Source organism: Hippopotamus amphibius, chromosome 7, assembly GCF_030028045.1.
Source record: "Hippopotamus amphibius kiboko isolate mHipAmp2 chromosome 7, mHipAmp2.hap2, whole genome shotgun sequence".
NCBI classification, from domain to species: domain Eukaryota; kingdom Metazoa; phylum Chordata; class Mammalia; order Artiodactyla; family Hippopotamidae; genus Hippopotamus; species Hippopotamus amphibius.
In genome coordinates, this window is record NC_080192.1 from 135,914,867 (window position 1) to 135,942,325 (window position 27,459).

The 27,459-nt window shown below is 34.7% G+C and overlaps 1 protein-coding gene across 1 annotated transcript; it reads right to left on the reverse strand.

Annotated features, from left to right (window-relative positions):
* Positions 1-638: 638 nt before the first annotated feature.
* GEN1 (GEN1 Holliday junction 5' flap endonuclease) lies at positions 639-27,337 on the reverse strand. The gene is made up of 14 exons (XM_057742075.1): positions 27,045-27,337; positions 18,094-18,269; positions 17,213-17,399; positions 13,838-14,014; positions 12,574-12,684; positions 10,450-10,523; positions 9,035-9,126; positions 7,555-7,705; positions 7,195-7,231; positions 7,024-7,104; positions 5,956-6,086; positions 4,357-4,418; positions 2,529-2,669; positions 639-1,962 (listed from the first exon to the last, which is right to left on the reverse strand). Exons 2-14 carry the CDS (start codon positions 18,252-18,254, stop codon positions 641-643), a joined length of 2,727 nt encoding a protein of 908 aa, XP_057598058.1. The 5' UTR covers positions 18,255-18,269; positions 27,045-27,337; the 3' UTR covers positions 639-640.
* Between the last annotated feature and the right edge of the window lie 122 nt (positions 27,338-27,459).

The window sequence follows — 27,459 nt, forward strand, 5'->3', positions numbered from 1 at the left end:
GGGCTTCTGGGGATATGTAAGAAGTAGCTTTTCTCAGTTTACTCAGCTATCAAAACCATGATTTTCACTACATATACTGATCATCATCCTCCTTTTCCATTTTTGGCCTCTTACAAAAGAGAATAAGATTCCTGAAACTGGAAGAGCAGCTGAAAGTATCTTCACATTGAGAGGAAATTTTAACTCTCAGAAAGGCACAACAGAAAACGTTGTGAGAATGCAGGCAATCATAAAGTTTTTTCTCTTGAGAACAAGCTGGAATATCAAAAAATGCTTTAGGGGCTTGTGGAAGAAATGAGTAAAAATGAGCAAATGGATGGAGCACTTACTCTGTCTAGTAGTGTACTAAAATTTAAGGATATAACTAAAGGATAATCAATAAAGATATCTTTTAAATGTTAAAAGTATGTTATAAAAATATGCATTATCTGAAGTTTTCAGTACAGAGGATCGTCTTTTAAAACCAAAGTTTTCAGTAACATTTTTTATTATAGTTTTGATTAAAATGGCAAGTGTCTCATAACATATAGAGCCATATTAAATTTTTCTACTATGCACTAACTAGATACCTTCCTTCTGCTTCTGCTAATGCCAACAGTACTGGAATACTAAGTTACACTTGACTATTTTAAATTTCATTTCAGGTGTTTTGGAACCTTAGTTTTAATCTCTGACTCAATGGAAGAGGACTATCCAAACAGGTTCCAGAGTCATGTTTTTCCTTATGACACCATAGAAAACTCAGAGAACCTTTTGCTGCATCTGGGAAACAGGTTTCTTCACTTCCAGCTGTTTTATAAGCCTGGACACACTGTTCAGTTTCTTTAATATGTGCTTTAGGGTCACTCAATTTGTTGGCATCATTTTTCTTGAACTGGGCTGGGCTATGCTTCTGAGAGCTCTGCTTCATTTTTTGAGTTGTGGACTTAGCCTTCCCAGACTCTGGGACACTTTCTTCACCAGAGGCGTGTCTGTCAAGGCAAACGCTCTTCTTCATTACAGTTTTCCGAGTGGTGTGCATATCAACTTTTCTACTATGATCTAAAGTAGTATTTGGTCGTCCAGTTCTAACACTGGAGGTCTTTACTATCAGGTTATTGACAGAATAAGGTATAGAAGTATTTACTTTATAGCTTTCTTGAAAGAGCTGGTCTCCTTTTAGAACTTTATAGTTTTTAGATTCATTTTGCAAATGAATTCCTAGAAGATCCTTTGAAAGATGAGATGGACAGTCAGAACTACTATTAGCAATACAGTGTTCTTTTACAGTATGTAGGGATGATGTTTTCAGATCATCATCTGGTTGTACATTATTCTGAGGATATGATGATTTTATATGTATTCGTTCCTTTAAAGGTAAATCCTGAAGGTGTAAATCAGTAATGCCAGAAAGTAGGTGCTCTTCAGGATCAGTCTTTTGAAGATCCCAATCGAACAGTTTATTAATCTTTGTGGTGCACCATTCTGATTCACATGACAGTTGCTCTGGAATAGTTTTAAAGCTATCAGGGATAGCTGTTTCAAGTTCCGATTTTAAACCATGAGCAAAAGTGTTCCTTGGGATAGCTGGAGAATCACTAAAAGAAGTACCTTCCCAGTCAATGGTGCTCAAATGCAGATCAGCAATTGCAGATATATTATGGGATGAGGTACTGGGTTGACTAGATTCTGCAGTTAGAGACTTACTGACAGATTTAATTTGCTGCACAGCCAAAGGTCGTGGAGAAGATATTAACTGTTCTTGTGTATTCAAACAGGGAGCATCTTCAGGTAAACGCAAGGTATTCAATAACACAGAAATAGATTCCTGGGGTAATGTAGAATCAGGGGAAATTTCCAAATTTAACTTGGAATTCTGCTTAGAAAAGATTTCACATGTGGGTTTTAAAGTCATGTGTGACTGAAAACTCATCATGTCATCTGATTCTGGCAAATTGTTTCCTTTGGACTTAATTTTCATGCCTGAAAGAAAAAAATATAATACAGTTAAAATCTATTTTATTTTCCTTAATATGGGTAAACAAACTAAAGAGTTCAGATCAGAAACCTTCTACACGATCAATTTTTGCCTTTTTTGTGTCAGTGCGTTCCTGAAAACTGTGTCATACATAATTGTAATAAAATAATTATTAGTAAAATATTATAAAATATTTTATTTTGGAAACAATGTTATAATTGAGTGTCATGTTATAAAATAATGCTGTCCTCACTGAATTCTGGGAAATAAAGAAAATGTATTTATAATCCAAAATATGTTACACATACTAGTTGCTCAGTAAGTGGTTAGTATTATATAATTACTATTATTAATACTTGGTTAAGTTAGAAGACTCAGAGCAGAATGGTTTAATTTTTGGCTTTTAGATTTTAAAACAAAGTGTGTCAAGACAAAGAAGCCAAAGTACAATCCTTACTCTTGATTTTATAGAAATTTCAGCAAAATTTGGACAAGATAGATTCAAACAGGACAGGTAGCTCTTCTATAACATTTGTGTGCAGCATAAATAGTTATCAAATGTGATACTTACTTTTTGGTTTCTTCCCTTTAATTTCTGACTTTTGTTTTTGGTAAATAGCAACAATCTCAGGATAAGCTGCTTCAAACAATGATTCGTCTTCTATTGTTTGTAAAACCAATTCTCCATGTTTATCTTCTATAGCATAATGTTCTAAAGGATTAAAAATACAATAAAACAGCCTTAATCACAGATTTGAAATATTCCATTTTTCCAAGTAACTCAGTTTACCAGGTCAACTAGGTCATTCACAAATGGATAATTCATGCAAATCTTTATAACATCTCTTTTCTAATAATTTTTTAAAATAAATTTATTTATCTATTTATATTTATTTATTTATTTATTGACCACGTTGGGTATTCATTGCTGCACATGGGCTTTCTGTAGGCAAGAGGAGGCTACTCTTCATTGTGGTGTGCAGGATTCTCATTGCAGTGGCTTCTCTTGTTGTGGAGCACAGGCTCTAGGTGTGCAGCCTTCAGTAAGCTGTGGCACACAGGCTCAATAGTTGTGGCACATGGGCTTAGCTGCTCTGTGGCATGAGGGATCTTCCTGGAGCAGGGCTCAAACCCGTGTCCCCTGCATTGGCAGGTGGATTCTTAACCATTGTGCACCTAAGAAGTCCCTCTAATAATTTGTTGATACTAGTACAGAAGTGATTTTCTTCCACCTGGCAAGAGTTGGAAGGAGGTTTCTTTTAAATTAGAACTTTAAATTTCTCTTGCTTCAGAGATGGTAAGAGCAGCTTAGAGAATAGAAAACTTTACTTAGATAAGGTTAGTTGGTTTTAATTTATTACAACAAGCATAAAATTACAGATAAAAAATGGAAACAGACAATTTTTTAAAACTTTAACATGGGTTTTCTTTACTGGTAGCTTCTGAAAAGGACAGAATTGAGACAGTCATCAAAACTATTACTATTTTCCAGATTGTTGTTTCAAAGGTTAGCAATCTCTTGAGCATACACTCAGACTTACTGGACTCACAAGCACCTGATAAATGAAAATGAGAATGCTTATATGTAAATTTACAATAACATGTAAACAGTCGACTAGATTCTTGTGTTTATCTTATAAGAGGACGATACTGCATAAGAAGCCATTAGTTGATGAGTTTAAAGTAGAAATAATGGAAACAGGTGAACTTAGAATATTTCTTAGTTAAAGTAGCCTGGGGTACATTTTCTCCCTTAAGGGATAACTCCTACAAGGATAAGAGAAAGTTGGCATCCAATCCTCAGTTTTCAGCAGAGGAGATGCACTGCCTGACTGAGTTAATGCCATTGTCTTTCCTGAAAATTTACTACAGTGGATGGAACTGTTCTTCAACAGTTATCAGAATTCTTTAGCTATTTCCTATTATCACTTAGAACGACTTATCTAGTTCTTTATCATTTAATTCTTCAAAGTTACCTACAGCTTGAACTTTCATTGACAAATCTGTTCTCTCATTCATTCACTTATAATTACACAATCTAATTTCAAACCCAATGAATTTGGGATTATTTTCCATTTGAAATGATTTGTACCTTCCTTGACTTCAGTTTTGGAGCTAATTCAGAGTTTACTCTTTTTCTGCCTATAGAAAATAAGAGTAATTTGACCACTATAAATTCCCATGAAAACTAAATAAAGGAGAGGAATAGTACCCCAGGTACTCTTCAGCAACCCTGATTTCTTTAGACCCAGCTATATAATGAAATCCAATGACTAGACCATTTGTAGCAGTATTTTCTTAAGAAATATAAATCAAAACTATTTACATATTGTTTTTGTAAACATTAATTTCAAAAGAAATATCAGTTTAAGACATTTTTTCTTAAAGTATATACATACCAGGCTTTTCCCATTCTATTTCAAAACAATGAACTCCATTTCTGATTCGGTTTTTAACAATTCTGAAAAAAAACAAAAAAAAACAAAAACAAAAAAAGGTCATCTAATGAGGTCCAATTGCATGAGTTATATGGAAATTTTCAATCTGTAGATTGAATAATTCAATTCCCGTTAATTTTTATTGTTTTAATATTCTAAAAATGTTATAAGGAACTATTGTATAGTTATTCCTTTGATTTGTTTATTTAAAAGACGGAGTTTATAATTGTTAGATCTTATCAGTAGATTTTTTTGCCTCATTATTATTCAGTGTTCCTCTTTTCCATAACAATGATTTTGTCTTAAAGTTTATCTTGCTTCTGTTAATTTTGCTACATCACTTTAGTAAATATTTGCCTGGTTAAATCTTTTAAATCTCTTTATTTTCAAATTTAATATAGTTTTATTATGCACGTGCCCTATAAAGCAGAATACTGCTGAATTCTGTTTACTCACGTGATATAATATCTTTTAATAGATGAGTTTAATCCATTTACATTTATTGTGATTACTGATATAGTTGGATTCATTCATACATCTTATTTTGTGTTTTTGGTTACTAAGCTTTTTCTTTGCTATTTCCCCCTTTTACCTTCCTATATTCTTTCAGTTTGACAGTTTTACTTTCCTATTTTATGTACTGGTTTTAAAGACAGAGATTGTATTTCTACTGTTTTAGCCGTTACCCTTAGCTGTTTACGTGCGTACTTTGGGAGTTTTAGTTTATTATCATCAACATATACTAACCATCAAGCATTATTAAAATATTTATATATGTATTTCTTCCATTCAGCTTATTAAATTAGCTAAATATGTTTTATCAGTTTCTATGCTGGCCACTGATGGTTGTCATCCACATCTCCCCGAGTTCATTTTTCTTCCTGCTGAAGTCATGCTTTAACAGTGCTTTTAATGAGGGTCTGTGAGTGGCAAACTCTTAGTCTTCATATGTCTGAAAATGCCTTGCCAACCAGTGAATAATTTTAATGATGTCTAGGTTGCCAATTATTTTTAGTCAAAGCTTTGAACTATTACTCCATCATCTTCTGGCATCTACAACTGTCATAAAAGATGCATGCTATCAGACTGCCACTACTTTGTCGCTTATCTTTTTTCTTTAATACTTTCCCCAAGACTTTTATTTTGAAAATTTTCAAACCTTAAGAAAAGCTTCAAAATAGTACAATGAATAACCATATGTCCTTCACCGAGAGCCACCAATTCTCAGTTTCAGTACCTCCATTCACTGTACAATTCTGTTCCCTTTCTGGTCCCACTGAAATAATTATCTAGTTAATTTAAGCTATATCTTCTTATAGTTATTTCTTTTAATAGTCTATTATTACTATGTGTTTGAGGCAGAGAAGTGTGTCAAAGCATGAACTTACTATGTTATCTTGACTGTAAGCCCTAAGTTTTTAATATTCTAGTAGACCTTTTCTGCATCTTTATAAAACAGAGATATATACCCCACTATTAAAGATATTAAGAAGAATATTTTAGATAATAAGATATTTCAATGAAAACACAAGGACTTATTCATACAATTCTTTATATTACCGAATTGGCTGTAGTTGATTTGAGTTCCTTCTACCGAGCTTTCTTTCTTTCATGTCATAGTGGGTCAACAGTACCAACAATTTCTCACATGCATAGTGATTGGGCCACTCCATTTTTTCAAGAGTAAATCTCTGTAAATATAATAAAAATGAAACAAGATTTTTGTTCTCTCTTGGAGACAAACAGCACTCTCAGGTGATATCATCTTTTCCTTAAGACATAACATTAAAGTTTTATTGACAAGAATATTCCCAGAAACAACAGTGAGCCTTCTAAGGAGGCAATATTGCACAATGATTTAAGTGTGAGGGTTCTGGGTTTGAATGCCAGATCTGTTTCCTAGATATTGGGTAAATTACTCAACCTCTTTCAGCTTTAGGCTTTCCCTCTGTAAAATATAATCCAGCACACAGATTATAAAGTTAGGGAAGATTACATGTAATGTGTTAAATACAATAGCAAATTTTAAATATTCAATAAATGCTGGTTGCCATTATTATTACTGTTTTTGGTAGAGCTAAGCAGCAAGTAGTTACAATTTATTGAGCCCCTCAGTTTCTCTAGCTATTATACTAGGGGTTAACATAAATAATCTCATTTAATTCTCATAGTGACTTCACAAGATAAGTAATATTATTTCTTTTGTGAGGAAAACACACATCCAGGGTTACCTGCTAAGTGACAGACTGTCCAAATTTAAATTTAGGTTCCTGATGACAGATCCCAAAACACTTGTAAATGGTACTGCCTTCCGTAACAATATACTTGACCTTTACATTCTCCGCTTGCTACCATCTCTCCCTCAACATATCCCGAATACAATACCTCTGTACATGGTCTCTAAGGTGTCTTGTAAAGAACAGCATAACTGTGATTTGTCTTATGGTCTGCAAAGTATACTTACTGTGTGGCAAAGGAATGAAGATTAGATATAAATACTGAAAAATACACGTGCATTCAAGAGCTATCTATTTCAAACCTCCTCTCAGACCAACCAAAGTGATTACCCCTTCTTATCTTCCTAGTATCCAACTTCACACTGTAAAGTAACAGTTTATTTTCAGATACCTGAAACAATAATAAATCAGGTCTTTGGTACCTGATTGCCTTCACCAACTTATCCTTGTTCAAAAGGAATTCTTGAATAACCTAGCAAGAGAACAGAAAATAGCAACAGAGATGTCAAACTTTTAAAAACAGCTTCTGAGTTAAACACAGGGTTGAACTATTATTCATTACCTCATGGAATGGGAATCCCTCACAACTGCAAGCTTTTCTGAAAATAAGGTATACACATGTTATTAAAACCATCAGGCAATTTTAGACAGACTCTAAAATCATCCATCTAAACTCTTCTCATTTAATGAAAAGTGTCCTTGTATAATATCCCAGTTATCAAGCTTCTCAATGAACCATTATTAAGTTACTATTCTCTAAGACAGCCTAATTTTTGAACAGAATCAAGAAAAGGATTTTGTGAAACATTATTAATCTATACATGGGGGAAAGTTATGCGGAAATAATTCAGCCACAAGTGTATAAAATAGGCCACATCAGGAAACAATGAGTACAAAAACAAAACAAAACGGAAAAACTTACTTCTTAATACTGTTCTCTACTGTATTTAGGTGCCTCTCACATTCTGTTCGGTGCCACTCACAAGGACAACAGTATTCAGAATCATGTGGTTCACAGTATCGATCCGTTGTACATAATTTGCATCCATTGCGTTCATGATCCTTAGGTGAACCTTCACGGAGACACAAAAAGTATGACTTCCACTGCTTTTTAGAGTTACCTTTTATATACATTTTTTTTTTTGCTCTTATCCAAATTTTCAAAAACAAATACTGCCTAGCACAATGCCCAGCATATAGAAGGGTTTCAATACAATTAGGCTGAACAGAGTAATGAACACAACAGTAATTCTTAGAATAAAGTAGATCTTTAGCTCTCACTATCACACCACACTGTTTTTTTGTAAATTACTCTTCTATCTGAAAGTGTTCATTTGTAATATGAAATTATGCATTTATAATAATCAACAGTGGAAAACTCTGTGGTGTATGTGGTAGCTACAAACAAGAAAGAAGGATGTTATTAGTAAAAAATTATTTAGTAGGATAATTCATGAAATGGTTTCTTTAATAAGAATATGAAAAGAATATAGCAGTTAATTACCTCTGCTAGTGGCTAGCTCTCAGGTACTATATAGCTATTTTTAAACTATGCTTGGAACATAAACAAATTCTGACTGTGGCCTGGGTGTGGGGCCCTAGTGCTTATTAAAAGGAAAACATGACTACCTTCAACACTTCATATTTTGAGAATATGAGGAACCTACGTAATTGATATGACCTGAAATCATCATTTATAAGGTACAAAAAAAATAAAACTATAGAATATCATTTTATCTATAAAAACATTTATTTCTTCCATGCTTTCATCGATAATTTTAAAATGCTAATGAAAACATTAAGACAAATAGATAAAGCAGAATTTCTTTTAAAAGATGAGCTAACATGATCTCTTCATCTCTCCTGAGAGCAAAAGGCCTTTTTGACCCAGTACATGTCAGGGACATTATTTTTTTATCAAGACTAATGAAGAGGATCCAAACTATTTTTCAATAACAGTGAACATGTATTAGAAATTAGTTTTAAGTCACTATCGTCACACACAATAAAAATGTACTATAGGACAGTTAAGAATTCTTTAAATATATAAATATAAATCACATATAAAATCAAATGGTTTCACTTCCATTTTTCCCTAAGATTTATCAGTAACATTTTTTTTCTTAAAATAGATTTCTACACTGAAAACATAATTTTAAGATCAAAGTAATCTAACATAGTTTGAAACTGCACATATCCTATATTTATCATTTACATCATATTATTTCATTCAATAAATATTTATTGAGTGCCTACTATGTGTATATGACACAACTCCTGACTCTAAGGGTTCCCAATCTGGTAAGGAAGGTAGGTATTTAAAAAGTACTATAAGAACAGAGATGAAAACATAGGTATCAGACAGTAATATTCTACAGATACCATCCTCTATGTCTGCTTACCCGGATGGGAACACACGGAGCAATGAGCCAGTTTGTTAGCGACTGCTGGTTGCGAATTAGAGTAAAAAGATTCTTCATTCCACTGATTAAACCTTTAAAAGAAAATGGTTTTAAAAGGAAGAAAACAATAAGATCACCAAAATGCCATGTTCTCAAATGTCAGGCTATTCTTTTCCTTTCCACTCGCCTACTTATTTTCCCTTTGGTGGTAAAGTTGCTGTCTCAGCCTGGGAACGTAAAAATATACAAAAATTAAAAATAACTAGGGGGAAGGTTAGTCTAAATTAATAAAAATTAGAATGATAGATAATTATAACAAAATATATTTCATTATTTTCAAGTGTGAAGGTAAACATTTTATAAAATGTTGCCAAAGGTACATACTTGCTGAAACCATCTCAATAAGAATGATTTGTAGTTAGTCAAGTGCTGTATTTGCTTGCTTTTCCTTTTTTATTTTATTCTTCACAATTCCCAAATGATTCCTTAACTCACCCCAAGCCAAAGTGTACCTTTGCTTCCCTGCTTTGGCAAACAGTAGTCACTGATATTAATAATGAGTTTATTAAAGTCTTAGATCTATCAATAGCTTTCCAGCTGAAAGTGAAGCATTACAGGAAACAGCATGGCTATTTGAAATCTTTCTCATGGTCATCCCGTATTCATTTCTACCACTTAATGTTTCCTTTCATGCGCTCACTATCTCATACCTACCGGAGGCGAGGACTATTTTACGTCTCCCAGTGTCCTGGTTCCTTTCCTCCTTATTCATTCTATACTTTATTATCATCAATATTGATTTTTATAAAACATTGCCCTCATCAAGCAAATATAATTGACGTGTTTTCAAAACTAAACAGCACAGTTTCTAAACTTTAATATACTCTGTATCTTTGTTGTCTCGAATCCTCAAATTGAACAGTTAATTCATAAGAATTAACATATGACTAAATTTGTGGCTATAGAACAAAAGGCAGTCAAGTAAAATTTGTGATCAAGTGTTACTAAATATTTGCAACATGTCAGGCATTTCATTTATAGAAAAATATAATATCAAAGTATTTATATAAAAATAATTTAAAATATAAAATTAATGTTAGTTTACCTGTTGATAAAATAGTCTAAAATAGCCTGTGGCAAGGTCCATGGTTATAAATAAATGCATTTGACATCTTACTACTTGTGTTTGTAGTGAGCTAATGATATTGAAAAAAACAAAGTATGGCTTAGGACATATACTTTTCAGCTTTCTTTGGAAAACCTCTGAATAAATAAAATAACTGAATTTAAATAAAAATATAGATCGGCTTAAAAATACAAAACTTTTTTTGGAAAGCACAATACTTTTTGTATTCACTGTTAAGTTAAACAAGAATAAAAGAGTAATGACACAAGAAAAAGTAATTTTTAGTTACCTCTGAAGTAAATTTTGCCCTTTCAAAATCTTTATCAGTTTTAATGCTTGCTCTTTTCCAACTCCAGGAACTCCCTTTCAGAAAGTGGGAAAAGAAATTCAAATGTTAATAACTAGGGAATAGATAAAGAAAGGGTGATATGTCCATTCAAGTAAGATTGAGCAGCTCAAAGAATATGGTAACTCTATGTGTGCAAAACACATTGTTATGTGTAAAATGAAAATTGCAGAATAGCATACAGTATGATTTACATTTGTAAGTTAAATAACAATTACATTGTTAACTTATGCAAACCAGAGTCAGAGTGTTATATACCAAACCACTGACGGCGTTTGTTTTAGGAGAGGAAAGAACAGAATTTTAGGGGGCTTTCATTTTCTATGTTAATTATTTTGATAATATTTTCATTTGATCTAACTTTATGTTATATTTGTTATCAGGAAAAGGCATGTTCATTTGATTATGTGAACATGTAATATTTAAAGATCCAGACATCCAAAGAGAACAAAGGAGAATTCCAAGTTAACTCTTGAAATTAATAACTTAAGAAAATTAAAACAAGCATTAAGTTTACAACACAAAAAATATATATAAATAAATGTATATTCACATGACAACTTCTGGTTTAAATTGAGTCTTCCAGTTCCTATAAAAGTTTATTAATATATCTTTGTAAGCAAGGCTGCTCTTTAGCCAATTTGCATCAGGACAGACATACTGGTTAGTAAATAGCCACTGACCACATACCCTGAGTGCCTGGGTCTCCCCTCTAAATTGAATTCCCTTCTCAACCCACCTACGCTCAGGATTCAGCTAAAACTGTAACACACAGCACAACAGAGAGTATCGAGAAGCTTGTTCCATCTCTATAGCCTATGTCTTTAGCAAATCAGTTGCTATATATTTCATAAGTCACCCTTCATGTATTAGCATTTAGTTAGGCAAATCAAGATAGTAGAGTCTTAAAGATCATTAAGTACAATGATATAAATAGATAGCAGTTTTGGTTGTAAGGATACAAAAAAATCAAAATAGGTAAGGCTAGTTATAATGTAATACCACTGCAGCTAAAATTGGTTTCTGTGAGTTCAAGTTTGCAATTTTTTTCTTATAGTCAACATTGGGCTGTTTTTAGATTTTAATTATGATAGAATTACATATGGAAAATAGGAATCTTCTATTTTAGAATGAGAACTATAATAATTATTTTTTTTGTTATTTAACAGTTTTTTTCCTCCTGTTTTCTTATCTTACTAGTTAAAAAAAACTGTTTACTTCTCTATTTGGTCACTGGTGAAACAGACTAGAAATTAGAGTTAATAAATTTACTATCCTATTATTTTTTTCCTCTTCTAAGCTCTAGTGAAAAAAAATTCTATATCATCCTTCTTTAGACTTCTCTTAGGGATAGAGTCTGTAGTATAATGAGGGATTTAGATACAAAGATGATCAGTAGGGATATAACAGTAGGATTACATAAAAATAGTAGGAGCTACAAGTCATTTTATATTTTTAAATATCATATTTGTAAATGAGGTTATCATTGTAATTCCTAAGTCATCCCTCACCTATCATACCTGTTACAGAGTACTATTCTACGTAACTTAAGACAAAATTAAAGGTGTTAATGAGCAAAACAATGCAATGCTAAGAGGCATGGAAGGATGAATGGCTTAACCCAATAACCATGTTGCCTAGCAACAGTAACAATAACATCGAGCATGTGCACAATTAGAGCTACAATGGAGATTCAAAACCCCCAACTCAGAGGAACAGTGATAGAAACTAATACTCGCGCGAGACAAGGAAACAGTAACGCCTACATTTCTCTAAAAGGATAGTCAAACGTGACTGTGAATCTCTTAGAGTAATGGTTTACTGAAACTCAAGCTGTGGTACTAGTTATGATTCTGTTCTCGTTTATAACATTCAGTGTCACAACGGGACAGCTTTTTAATGCCACTTGAAATGCTGATTATTTTAGTTATTGAATAGTTTATTACATGTATATTCTAAATTAGGGTCTTCGTTACATAAAAGCATATTATATTCATATTTATTCAGCATGTATGGTATCAAAAAAGCTACTGTGAATAGTAAATAAATGTGACAATTTCAGTGTACCTTTGGAAGATAATCACAGCCCAGGAGTATTGCTAGCCCAACCAGAGCATCTCTATCCAAACCCAGTTTACTCTTGATGGATGACATTGTATAACAGTCAACATGTGGGTCCTAGAAAAAAGTACAGATTTAGTTTCATCTTCAAAAAAATAAGCAAAAACAACATTATAAAAAATAATTTATCAAAGCTGCCTCTAAATGTTTATTTCTAAAAGTTTAAAATTATCCTGATCACCAGAATCCTCATAGAATCTAACACTTCAATATCTGGAAATAAAGTCACAGTTTCAAAAATAGGTTTAAAATATTAACTATATTAGTGATTTTTTTCCTCTTTATTGTTTTTTGGTATCTACAAAAGTAGATTTTCACCTTACACAATTAAACACTGTAAAATGTATATTATAGAAAGTAAACATTCCCTGTAATTGCATCATCTGAAGTTTATCATTAACAGCATCATGGATATTCTTCTAAAAAACATTTTGACACATATATACAAATATCTATTATTCTATTTTTAAGTAAAAATAGGATTATATAAAAATACTATTTTGCAATATTTCTTGCCTACTAATATATCTGGATATTTTTAATATCAACAATACACACGTTTTTAATGACTGCTTACTATTAGAGTAGATGGACTCTAAGGCAGTGTTTCTCAATGGGGACACTGGGAGCATTTTCAGAAAGATAACAGAATTTTTTGGCAAGAGGTTTACTTTCCTTGCCTCCAATCCACAAATGTCCATAGTCTTCCTTGCCCAACCTTGAATAATTATAACCAAACTGTCCTGTGTAGTACCTCCCTCCATGAGAACCATGGCTGTATTTAGCCATTCCCTATCAACGGGCATTTGGGTTGTTTGCCAAATTTTTGTAATTACTGATGATGCTCCAATTAACATCCTTGTATATCTCTCCTTGCATATTTGGAGGTGTTTTGGGGCTTGCTAAAAGTGGAAATTCTGGGTCAAGGTAATATATATCATATGCAATTTTATAATATATAATTGAAACTGATTTAGAATTAAACCATGTGAAACAAGTCAAGCCCTTGGGAGAGAAATCCACATTTCAAAAAGAATGAACCATGTGGCACTGATGTTTTTAATAACAGTAAGCATTTTATTTAGCAATTGCTATGTGCTAAGCATTACAGTAAGCATTTTATACATTTTAGTTTACTTAATCATGTAATAATCCCTTTGAAAAAAAGTAGATTGTAAAATAAATGGTGAAAAAGAGAAAGAAAGAATACCTTGGTATTCATAGTGAAATTCCTATAAACAGTCTGGGCCCCATAAAGGAAAGCATCTCCATCATTGGTGAGGCAACCATCTACATAACCACTGGCACTGAGGTAAGCACACATGGCTTCAGCTTCCCCAGCAGCTTGGACCCAGGGAATTCCTAAGCATTCCAGCATATCAAGACACTGAAAAGAAAAAGTAGGTGCAACAAATCTAAGAACATTTTTATCACTGCTTTTTTGAGTGTTTAACTTACTTCCATGTCACTAATGTTAACAGCGTTATTCACGTGTTTTACAACTTATTATATTTAAGAAACAACTGGAAATTTGAGCACTGTATACTTTATGGCATTGAGGAATGATTGCTAAACTTTCAGGTGCAATAATAAAGACTGTATTGTGGTCATGTTTTTATTTTTTAAGAGTCCCTATCTTTTAGAGAAAGGTACTGAAATCCTAAGAGTAAAACAATATTATGTCTGGGATTTGCTTCAAAATAATGTGGGAGTATAGGAGTGGGTGGGGTGGGAATATAGGTGAAACAAAACTGGTCAAGAATTGATAACTGTTAAAGATCGATGATGGGTTACTTTTGTATTGATTTAAAATTTTCTGTAATGAAAAGCTAAAAATTTTAATGTCAATTAGAAAGGAATCCATATTCAATTAAAAATTAATTAAAAATTATTTTCAAAAGTAAAGAATACTCAATTTCCATTGTTTTGTTCAAAGTTATTATCTCAAGTCCGGCAATATCTTTAAATAAAAATAATTAATCACATTAACATTTACATTTGTAAAACTACAACAGTTCTTCTCACATGATGATAAACCCAATATGAGCTCTTCCAAAGAACATGCTATTACACAGTTTTGGCTTGAGACCTTCAAGTTCACTTATTATCACCTCCCCTGTACAATGAAACTCTCATATTGTGGAGAACCACACAGGGGTCCGTTATTGGGGTGCTCCTAGGAAGTCATATGTCTGCGCAGGATGTTTATATCAATTTGCTGATGTATAAATAATCTGCTGTAATTTTCTTTGGGGTTATGAATCTAACCCAGCTGAGTAGCTTATAGTTTAGCTTTACCACCTAGTGCATTCTTTCTGGTCATATGTCATACTCTCATTCTATCATTGGGGAATACTGGGTATGGTGAGGAAAAAAGGCTATTTACTTGCAGTTTCTAGAGACAGAATAAATATTTGCTTTAACTGATTAATTGTTTGCATGCTACATTATGTACTAAAAACCTCTGCCAGATGTTGCCCAAGGTGGACAAGGTTCAGAAAGACAAAGTACTATGGCAAAAAAAAAGGTACTTTTCAGGACTCTGGCTGGGTGACTTTAGGGAGACAGTTTTGCTATAGGTTCTGCTTTACTGCAACACCACAGTTGTTTCTACTTTACGCCTGGATAAGAAGTATCCTTTCATAAAAAACAAGAATTTAAAAGTTATTTCAGATTCTATCCCAACTCTTCAAAAACCAGCACAGAATTTGTGATGAGGTTGGCTGTAATTTTCTCTACTCTGTCTCTATGATGTGGGGTGGAGGTTGTGCTGGAGGGCTAATTTGTGCTTTTCATGCTTGTAACTAAAAGTGGCAGTGGATTAGGAGAACGTAAGGCCCTGTAACTGAGTGTACAGAAATATGATAATAATTAATGGGCAGGCAACACTGAACCAATGCAAAATGCCTGAGAACACCACAATTAGCAAAATAAAGAAACAGAAACAGAGCAATTTTCTCAAAAAGACAAAACATCTTTTTGCTTTATACTGGGTATTTAATGCCTTAAGTATGTGAACCACAGATATTTCCAGGAACAGATTACACAAGAGATAATTAGATTCCAGTAAAGATATGTTCTTCAATTACTGATAGTCATTAAGGTAGAATAGTCACTAATTGAAAATCATTTTTTTTTAAATCACATAAAAATAGAAAACAGAATTTCTGGAGAAAAATGCTTACTAATTTAAGCAATGCCTTTTAAAAGAAACTAAAATTTTAAACAATGTTAAAAAGAAAAGCAGGGATATGAACTGAAAGCAAATATGATAAAAGGTTTATATCCTTAGTATATTAAGAACCTGAACAAAAGAAAAAGTAAAACTTCAAAAGATAAGTGGAGGAAGGATACTATGGCCATTTCCCATATAGGGACTAAAACTAAGTTAAATGTTTAACCTCACCATTAAAAGAACATAAAAGAATATAGTACATATTAAATATGTACTATATGCATTTATATGCATTACATAAACAAAGAAATGTCTTTGATCTTGCATATTAAATAGTACAAAGAGAAAGTAATTGGCAAGAGTTATAAAATCATTCCTAAACTTTGGTCTATCAATCCCACTTTGGGTCATTTTATCTTAAAATCACCAGAAAAAGCTATGCTCACAAAAAAGTGTTCATCATAATTTCATGTATAATAGAGAAGAACAAAAAAGCAAACAATATACAATACAATCATGGGGAATGATTTCATACCTTTGTACATGTTGTACAATCATTACAAGTAATGATTTTGAATAGAATATGGCAACAGGGACATATGGGTATGCCACGTTAAGTGAAAAGTCCAAGATAAAAATTATTTGTGCATGATTACAGCAACTTAAAAAATATATATACATTTAAAGAGAGACAAAATAATAATAGCTTCCTACCTTTTACTTATATACTTTATCTTACTATAGATTTATCTTTTTAAATTTTTATAAAAATATATAATATTAAAATATAACTAAGTACTTTTTAAAATTACAAAGCCCTAAGGGAAGCCAAATATGTATTCTATCTATGAATTATCATTTAATCCTGAATGAGTAAAGTATGAATTAATGTTTAACCTCACCATTAGAAGAACAATACATATTAAATATGTATTACATGCATTTATAAGTATTATACAAACAAAGAAATGTCTTTGATTTTACATACTAAATTGTACAAAGATAAACCTCCTAATATCCAATGATCTTCTATTCTGGGAATTCTTTGAGTGCTGAAGATGTCATAAAGCGTAACATATTAAGTCCTGATTACGTACCAGTTGCTTTAGATACATTTTCTCTAATTTTCACCATATCCCTGCAAAGTGTTACTATCCTCATTTTACAGAGCAGGAAATGAGGCAGAGATAGGTTAAAAATCTTCCCCACTGTCCCAGAGTTTCTAGATGCCAGAGTCAGAATTTGAACTCAGGTGAGTTTCACTCCAAAACAAAAATTCTCTTCTCTATTCACACTGGCCTTCTAATCACAGTAACATTAACAAGCATTAAAGATATTGAACAACAAATTTTATCAGAGTAAAATGTACTAATTCAAATCATAATTATTGAGTCAGGTCTAAATGCTCACCTCCTTTAAGACTGATTTAAAATGTGATCTCCCTGTTTTCTGAGCCCTTGTTTTTTCAGACGGTCCGTACCGAATCTGATTTCTCTTACTTATGACCTCAGCTTTCAGTTTTGGGGGTTCCCCTTCCATAACGAACACAAGTTTTACATCCATTAGCGTTAAATATGAGATACGAAAAAATAGGTTCCTGAAATATAAAAGTTAACAATACATTAATCATCATATATTGATAGCAGAAGTCAACATAGGAGCATGACATATGGCAAGAATATTAGCATCAAAAATGTTATATGCAATAGCATTTTATTTGTTAAGATTTTAAGTAGACTGGACTGAGAAACCACTGCGTGTCTTTTAGCAAAGGAGATTTATGATTATTCTAATTGCTATGTGGAAAAAGTTTGGAGGAGGAGGAGGCCAAGAGAGGAGGGAGGGAAACTAGTGACGATTTCATCTCAGCAGGGCAGACAAGAGATGTTGGCATACACTTCTCTCAATGTCCAGGTAGGGCTTCTGGACATTGAGAGAAGTTTGTGAACACAGTGTATATTCTGGAAGTAGAACTGGCAAGACTTCTGATGGACTGGATGTGCAGAGGGGTAAAATAGGGGGAGAATGGCTTCCAAATTTCTGGCTTTTAGTCGTCAAAGCATCCTAGAGGATATGTTAAATAGGCAGCCAGGTATATGAGTGTGAAGCTCAAAGGGTACAAGGTACAAACTTGTGTCATCAGTATGGAGATGGCAGATCTAGACATGTTAATACATTTTAAAATCTCAAAATGTAAAATAGCGACAACAAAAGAAATGAATTGGAAACAAAACCAAGACATCAACTGCTTATGCAATCATCTATTTATATTCTGAGAATGTTTACTCTACCTGAGATGGGGCTTCATGACTGTCCCAATCATTTTTTTGACTGTCTGTGCTTCACATACCCAGAGACTCAGATCAACCGCAATGGTTTTCCCGCCGAGACTGTGCAAGTGGACATGCTGTTTAACAGGCTCCAAGATTTGCCACAAGTCATTCACTCCCATTCTCGTGGTTATCTGCTGTTATTTGAAATACGCTTTTCAAAAGATTGTTAAAAGACACAGAAGCTCACAACAAAAATTTAAATAGTATATTTTGAGCTAGTTTGGGGTGATTTATAAACAATATTCTCCCTTATTTCTTTCTTTGGTCAGCTCTTCAGAATGAATCAAGAACACCTGAAACAATAAAAATGGCTGGTAATACAGTTAGTGGCTTCAAAAATACTAACGCAACTAACAGATGAAAAGTTATTAGCAGATTATAGCATGCTGAATTTGTCCTTAAAGTCCACTTATGTCACCAAATATGTTTCTCTATAGTACTAAAAAATAAAGCTGTTTTTAAGCTTAATGTAACCAAATGTCAATGGTTGCCTTGTCTCTCCTCATTCTTTCCTCTTTTCCACAGTCGTTAGCAGTGGCTGAGGATAAAATTTTTCACGTGGTCACATTAATATTGCATGAAATTTGGAAAATAAAAGACCCCATCCCAAGGTGGTAATTGACTTTGTTACAGCTGATAAGATCTGACAAATACAGAGACAGGTAGAAAAATCCACGAATGTGGTAATGCATATTTGTCTTGAGAATTTACTCCTTGATTTACATACCTAAAGAGAGAACAGGACTAGATCTCTATTGTAATCAGGAAAAACAAAAAGACAAAAGCAAGGAAGAATGCAAACACACAAACAATAAAAAAGACCAAAAAAGTTAATGAAGGAAAACTGGTAGAGAAGTTGAGGGAGACAGAAAAGGAAGAGTTGAAGGAATACATAATTATTTTTTTTAAGAGCATTGGCTTTTAAATTGCAAGGTCACGCATGTTCATTGTGGGAAAATAAAAAATCTTTTAAATGAAAAATATTTTTAAATCACCTACAGTTCCACTATCCAAAGAAAACTACTGTTAAACTCTTTTCTATGTACATGACATATTAAAAACAAAATTGGCTTAAACTCTGCTATTGTCACCTGCTTTGGTATTTACTATACACCAGTTCTTCCTTATTAAACATCTATAGCTGTTTTTCTTTTCCTTTGTTATTATTTGATAAAAAATATTATGAAGCATTTGCTTTGAAGATTCAGTATGATTATGTAACAGATTATCATCCCCTGAATAATGACCTTAATTCAATCTAAAAACACAAAGTAGGATACAAAACATATTAAGACAAAAAGCAATCACCATGATGTAAAGCTATTCTAAATAAAATGTAACAGTATTGTCTGTTCCTTTAACAAAGTCATAGTAAAAGCAAATGTTTTCAAACTGTACATGGCTACAAAGAAAGTAAATGCTGGAAATGTGGTTATCATTTTCTCTGAGCTTTGTTTTTAAAAAATAAATTTATTTATTTATTGGCTGGATTGGGTCTTTGTTGCTGCACATGGGCTTTCTCTAGTTGTGGTGAGTGGGTTCCTCATTGTGTGGCTTCTCTTGTGGAGCACTGGCTCTAGGTGCTCAGGCTTCAGTAGTTGTGGCACACAGGCTCAATAGTTGTGGTGCACAGGATTAGTTGATCTGCAACATATGGTATCTTCCTGGGGCAGGGATCAAACCTGTCTCCACTGCAATGGCAGGCAGATTCTTAACCACTGTGCCACCTAGGAAGTCCTCTCTGAGCTTTTCTGAATCTTAATTTTAAATGTGGCCAGTGTTACCATAATTAGTATTTTGTGCACTCATTTTTATGAAGAGCTGCACAAGTATTTGCTGATATGTCACTTTAGAAGGAAAATTATGGATTTAAATACAGAGAAAACATTAGCTTGTAATGGTGGTTCCAGCGCTAATATTGTCTGTTACTCATCAAGAAGGCCCACAGATTGAATGCGGGTGGCATTGCGACATAGGTTCAGAGTTAAGGTTTTATCTCTTTGTTAGTAAAAAGTTGTAGTTAATTCTGGAGAAAAGAGTGGGGATGCATATATTCTCTAAGGCATTATTATGAAGGGAAACAAGCCTTTTAAAGTATTAACCGCCAGAATACATAAAATTCAGAAATAGAAAGTTTGAGGGGGAAGTTCTTATTGATAATTGTGCTTTCCTTTTATTTGTGACTCACGCTGGATACTGGAATGGATTGCTATTGAAGGAAATTAAGCAATTTCTTTCTGGAGGAATGTTTTCATAACTGATCCCAGTTCACTTAAATCTGACCCTGACGCTAGCTGTGAAAGTTTTAAATGCAGGTATCTCCTGATTTAGCAACAGCTCTCCTAGGAATTTAAGATGTGCTCTTAAGTGTTGACAGATTTACACACAAGGATGTTCATTGTAGCATTGACAGGGAGAGTAAAGGGACAAAGTAGGTGATTAAATAGTTAATCCCACTAGGGGACTGTAAATAGGAAAAAGTATGGGACACCCCTGTGAGTTAATGATTACTCAAGAAAGCAGGTCTGCTTAACCACAAAACCAAACAGGCTTGCTTAGCAACAAAACCATATGATACAAGCAGGAGACATGTCCCAAAACAATAAAACAATGGTGGCATGAGATCCACATTCTGCCCAGTGAGCTCAGTAAGTTAATGATCTCTAAGATGTGCCCTCTGCACACATAAAAATACAATAATCCATGGAAAGGTGCTTATTGTACAGAGACCTGAAATTATTTTTACAGTCCTGGCTTGACCATGTAGAGACAAGAAACTCCCCTGCCCAACCTGCAGGAGGAGCTAATGATGGAAGCGTGACGTCAACTCAAGAAAGACAAAGAAGATCCTTTTCCCCTCCCCACTTTTCCTTTAATTATAAAGTTTTAGCCCACTAAGTTCTTGGCAAGGCACCCTCTTACCTGCCTGCTTGTAAGCCTCACAAGTGTCCTATTCTAATAAATCACTTCTTATCTATCACTTTGCCTCTCGCTGAATTCTTTCTGCGCTGAGAAATAAAGGACCAGGCTTCTCAGAGCCCCCCCGAAGCCACACCTATCCATTTCAGCATTGTCTATAATAGACACTGGGAAGAACCAAATGTCCACAACAGACATATCTTCAAGCAGATTATGATATGTGTTCAAACAATGGAAGAGATGACACAGCAAATAAAAATGGGACATGCCTTCCTGTACTGAGAAAAACAAGTTTCCAAGTTTCATAATGAAAACAGGTACAAAGTAGGTTATTAATTAGGGGTGATGAATAAAAGTTGAGAGATGTGAAAAGTTACTCTTCAAAGAGTATTTCTTTGTGTTGTTTATTTTTTTAAATAACCATATGCTTGTATTATTTTTCAAATTAAAAAAAAAGCTATAATATGTGGTCCTATCTGTAAAGTGTTAGGTAAACAAACTAGAAATCTTCAGATGGTTTATGTCTTGCCTAAATGTTAAGTAATGAAATATGCATACAGTTCATGGGTCAATTAAAAAGCAATGTTCTACAAATTTATCGAGTACCTGAATATCAGATATGACTTCAGTATGGCTTTTTAGGGATGAGAGATTCGCATTTTCTGGTTTCCTTCAGAATGCCTGGGAATGAGTTGTGTGGTCTTAAGCAAGGCGTATCTTTTCTCCAGCCCTTCCATCTCTAAAGTTCAATCCTTCCTACCATGTCTCTAATGCTCCAATACAGAAGTTGACTACACACATATAGATGAACAGTAAGAATGAAGACTGTCACATAGTGCAGTGTTATCATGGCACACACAAACATTTATGTACAGGACTGTGATGTACACTGTATTCCTTTTGAGGGTGGTGGAAAAAAAATTAGAGAAACACTAACAAGGTAGACTCAGTCTTACAAACTGCAGTCCTCTATTTCAAGCACATCTGGAACATTTTTAAAGACTTTAATGGAATATATTATTCACTGGGGCAGCCATGCCTGGGGAAAAAAAAAAGCTCAGAACTGATTCTATTAGTATTTTAAGATTCCCACAGGTTGGATCCCTTACGCAAGACAAAGAGGGCTTTTAACTAAGCCCATAAGTAATCTTTAATATGATCATTATACTTAAAACTGAATTATCCATGTTATTTTAATTTCCTTTGTCAGAAATAAACCTGGTTTAAAGAATGAGTATCTGTGGTTATGTTACAGAACAACTAGAACTGGTAGCTGAACAAATATGTACCCGGGACATCTATTTTGGCTGTTCCTTTACTATAACATGAGCAAAGACTACAAAGCTGTGACAATGGCTACTTAAACACAGCTGGTATGAACACAGACCAAAAGAAAAAAGTCTGCAACAAAATTATCATTTAGTTCCCAGAAAGTAAAAATTGAGTTACTATCTCTCAGCTCAGGTGTTCTCTTCTCCACTTTCCTTGGCTATGTGACATTTTCTAGAAAAGAAGTCTCTTTCATTGCCAATCTTCCTGGTCAACATATTTTCCTTCCAGTTTTAATGAGATACAATTGGCATACAGCATTGTTTAAGGTTCAGTTGTACAACATACTGATTTAACTTAAATACATCACGAAATGATTACAACGTTTACCACATCCATCATCCCATAAAGACACAAAATAAAAGAAAAAAATATATCTTTCCTTGTGATGAGAACTCAGTATTTACTCTCTTAACTTTCATATATAAGGTACAGCAGTGTTAATTACATTAATCATACTATACATTATATCCCTAGTACTTATTTATGTTATAAATGGAAGTTTGTACCTTTGGACCACCTTCATCCAATTCCTTTTTAAACTATTTTGGTACCTTAACCTAGAGTCCCCACATATCTACTGAAATGGATTTGAAAAAGGTTAAAATCTCTCTTGTGCCCCTCAAGCATACTCTTAAAAAGTAGTAACGCTCTGCTATGTTTCTTTCATAACCATGAAAGAATTGCGGCTGTCATGAAACATGCATTTCCCCCCCCCCCCCTTTTTCTCTGAAGGATAGGACCCAAGGGGACAATTTTTAGGAGCTAGTCTCTCTCTTACGTGCCCCAATGAGTTTTTTTTTTTCTTTTTTTCCTCTTAGTAACTTATCATTAATGAATTTCCATTAGACCTTCTTGAATAACTGCAAGACTTTATACAGCCTTCACCACTTTTAACTAAAAAACAGTGGATTAGAACTATGTCAAGCAACACTATTTAAAGGACTGGTGGCAGGCACGAGAACTAGAAGTTAGCAGGAAGACTCACAGGAAAATTATTTTTAGAGTCAGAGGCAGACTACACAGGAAATACATTATTGTTGAGTCTCCTCTGAAGACTCGATAATGAAGAAACTTCTCTTCACTTTCCCTCTATAATACTTATCCCTTATCATCTGACGGCCCCAAATTCTTGGTGAGAACATCTAATCTCCTGCTTTAACTTTACGTGGATGCACCACATGCATCTAATTTTTGATTCCACCATCTCCCCTCAAAACTGTTCTACCCCTAGTCATTGCCAAATACCCAGTTGCGTAGGCCGAAAACCTAGCAGTCATTTTTTTTTAAGCTCTTTATTGGAAAATAATTGCTTTACGCTCTTGTACCAGCTTTTGAGGTACACCAAAGTGAGTCAGCTGTATTTATACATATATCCCCATATCCCCTCCCTCCCGCAACTCCCTCCTGCTCTCCCTGTCCTGGCCCTCTAAGGCATCACCCATCATGGAGCTGATCTCCCTTTGTTATACAGAACTTCCCACTAGCTGTCTATTTTACAGTTGGCAGTGTATATGTCTATGCTACTCTCTCACTTCGTCCCAGCTTCCCCTTCGACCCTGGTCCCCCAACCCCGTGTCCTCCAGTCCATTCTCTGCATCTGCATCCTTATTCACTAGCAGTCATTCTTGATTGTTTTCTTTCCTTTGCTAACAGCAACTTGACCTGCAAGTCCCCTCTCCAAAATACATCCTAAATCCCCCTTTCTAAAGACACCCCCCTAGCGCTGCCTGAAGTCTGCTAACTGGCCCCCCTGCTTCCACTTTTTCCTGCCCTCCACCCCCACACAATCATCCTCCCCTTAGAAGCCAGAATGATCTTATTTAAAAATCTAAAACATATTAAAAAATCATCATCTCTCTGGTAATGAATAGTGAATTTCCTTAAGGGTGACATAACTTGTTTGTCACCAGTTAATTTACTTCATTTATGCTGCTATCTTATAGCCAGTTGTAAAATGCAACAAATATTAATGTAAAATTACAAAGCGGTCTAAATGTAATACATTCTTTTAAAATACTATTTTAGGATTATCTTCAGTAGACCTACAACCTAAGGTCTTTGAGCTCCTTTTGAAAATCACTTGTAAAAGCAGAATATTAAAAGAATACCTCAGTAGTTCTGAAACGGTAAAATTATGTAAAATATCTATCTTATGAAAAATTACACCATAACATGTTTTAAGAATGCACTTAATCTAAAATGTCTACTTCCACGATCTACTATTTTCCATTCCTTGTCACTTCCTTTGCACCAGCCCTTCTCTGAAGTGATGTTAAGTAGCAATGGTAAGACTCTAAAAGCATTTAAAGTTCCAAAAAGGGACAGAACGCAACGACTTTTAAGATATTCAAGTACAACTACACTCAAAGACAGAACAGATGGTTCTTGCAGGAGGTCATGATCAACCTGAAAGTTACTTGAAAACAGCTCAGCATTAAGTAAAATTTAAAAATACTACACATAGCAAACTCACCCCAAACTATGTAAAATTTTATCTTGCATTTTTATTTTAATAGGATGAAATATGAAATTTTTTCGTGGTGTAGGATTTGGTGAGACTCTACTCATATCTTTTATAACATAATGATTTCATTGACATCAATCTGCTCATGCATTCAATGTATATTACATATAAAGTCTCCTAATATAATTCTTTAGAATTAATGTGATGAAAAAATAGTTATATGAATCAACAAAGTGAGAACAACCCGTAGCAATTAACGTTATAGCCTACTAGTGGCTTCAAATTTTCTGCTTCAGTGAAATAGCATTGGACTTGGGATAGAAAACCTAGAATTCTGATCTTGGATATACACTGACTAGCTGTACGACCTTGGGAAGACATTTAAGCCATCTACGAAATAAGATGTATTAAACCAAATGAATTACAAGATTCTGGCATCTTTTGAATCTCAGCACCAATTTTGATAGCTTGGTATTAAAAACAAATCACTCTATTTCAGATATTATTGCTTGGTAGAAAGAACACGAATTTCTAGTTTAAAGAAAGAGCTTAAGAATCCCCTTCAGGTTAAAACAAAACCAAACCCTTTGATGTAACCATATGGTGCCCATAAATCAATTTATGCTCTTAAAACTTCCTTAAAAGCTAATAAGCTTTTATTGGTTAATTATAAAACTGAATGAGGTGAGAAAAGCACAGAACCTTGCTAACTCCACTAATGAATCAAATTTAAAGAACATAAAAAGAGGTCAGTGATTTGATTCATGCAAAAACATACATTTTATTTAACTAACAAGTTTTCCAGTTTTATTTCAGTTTTAAGCAAAAACATTAGAAATAAGATTTTTCAACAATAAAGCAGGAAATATTTTAAACTTCCCAATTCCCATGTAGATGACTGTATTTCATACAAAGTTTGGTAAACTGTATAATGTTTATTTCAATACAGGATTGTATTGTATAGGATTTAACCATATAATTTCACTAATTAATGCTTTGTGTATTATCTCGTTTTATTTTCATATGAATTTAGCTTCAACTTTGAAGCATAATATAACCCAGACTTAACTCGTTCTTAATGAATATTTATTAAATACCTACTATTTACCAGAACTCTTCCTCGTTCTGGAGATACAATAATGAAAGATCAAGCCCTGCATTTAAGGACCGTGGTTGGGGGAGATTAGAGATAAAAAGGGAATTATAATAATGTGAGAATTACAGGCACAGAACTAAGGCTAGAGAACTATAGGAGCATCGAGATCTAAAGAAGTATCTTACCTAGCGTAAGGCTTCAAGGAAGCCTTCCTAAAGGAGGTGACATCTAAGCAGAGACCTCCCAACTGTTCCCCATCTTTTACCAACAGGGACCACTTAAGCCAGTTGTAGTGTTTCCTTCTATTTTGATTATGTCATATGTTCATCATGGCAAGGACCAGGACAGGAACATATATTTGATTATCTTTACAAGTAAAGGGTAGGAATTTCTTTACTGGAGATCAAAAGTTTGACATCAGTTTCTTTGGCGGTGTTCTCGGTTGGAGGTAAATATCAATTTTTTCCATCTAGAAAGGAAGATTTTGGAATGCAGAAAGTGAATTACGTAGCTAGCTCAGCATGTCACGTGAAGAGCTGTGTAAAGACAGAAGCGGTTCAGAAGGCGCTGGAAGCTAAGCCAAGGAACTTAAACGTCTTTAGTTTCGATGTTTATTGAGAGGGTTTACAATGCAGGCACGCACCAGAGGAAAGAAAGACTGTAAATATAATGCCTTCAGGTAACTGCTGTAATGGAAGTATTTCCAAAACACAAAGTTAACACCAAAAAAAAAGGAACGCCCAAGTGTGCCCACGGGGACCAGGGAAGGCTCGCCCAGCATGGCCTTGAACCAGGAATGGGAGTTTGCCCCACGGCGCCCGCGGGAAGGACGTTCGGGTCCCAGCGGCCTCCGCACCTCGGGGCAGAGCGCGGGGCGGCGGCAGACCGCGGGGCCGGGGAGAGCAGGGCCGGGGCCGGGGAGAGCAGGGCCGGGCCCGGCCGGGAGCTTCGGGCCGCCGGGGAGCCGCGGACGGTGTGCTGGGAGGAGGCGCGGGCGCGGCAGGGAGGCGGACACCGAGCTCGCCCCCAACCGAGGCTGCGCAGGAGCCAGCGGAAGACGCGGGCGCTGCCTTCTCGCCACGGTTCTGCGGGACTTACCGGGACAACCCTTCCTCCTTGGTTCTGAAAGCCGACCGTCGGTGAGTTACCAGATTGGCCTGAATCCTAACTACTGATGCTTCCAACTTTCTAAATTTTCTTTTCTCAAAAAGAAGCAAAAGAAAAAGGAAAGACTTCCTCTTTCCTGCCCCAAGCGAAGGAGGGTTTGGGGCTTGACCCGGAAAGCTCCAGGGAAGCTCTTCGAATTCCGCGCCTTCTCCCACACGGCCCCGCCTCTTCCGGGAAGTGACTGTCCCCTTTCCGCGACCGCGGCCGCTCGCTCCGCTTCCCTGCCTCCCAGCCGGTCGCTGCACGCATGCGTGGCACTGTAGTGGCCGGCGGCGGCGGCGTGGGGGGGGGGGTCTCCGAGTTGTTTTCACTTTCACCTAGGCAAATCACCCGCCCCGCCCCCCGC

Coding starts and splice junctions, on each gene's coding strand:
- GEN1 (XM_057742075.1), bottom strand. CDS start 18,254: ATGGGAGTGAATGACTTGTGGCAAATCTTGGAGCCTGTTAAACAGCAT. Junction 4,419..5,955: donor AATCAACTACAGCCAATTCG/GTAATATAAAGA, acceptor GTTTTTTTTCAG/AATTGTTAAAAACCGAATCA. Junction 2,670..4,356: donor AATAGAATGGGAAAAGCCTG/GTATGTATATAC, acceptor TTAATCCTTTAG/AACATTATGCTATAGAAGAT.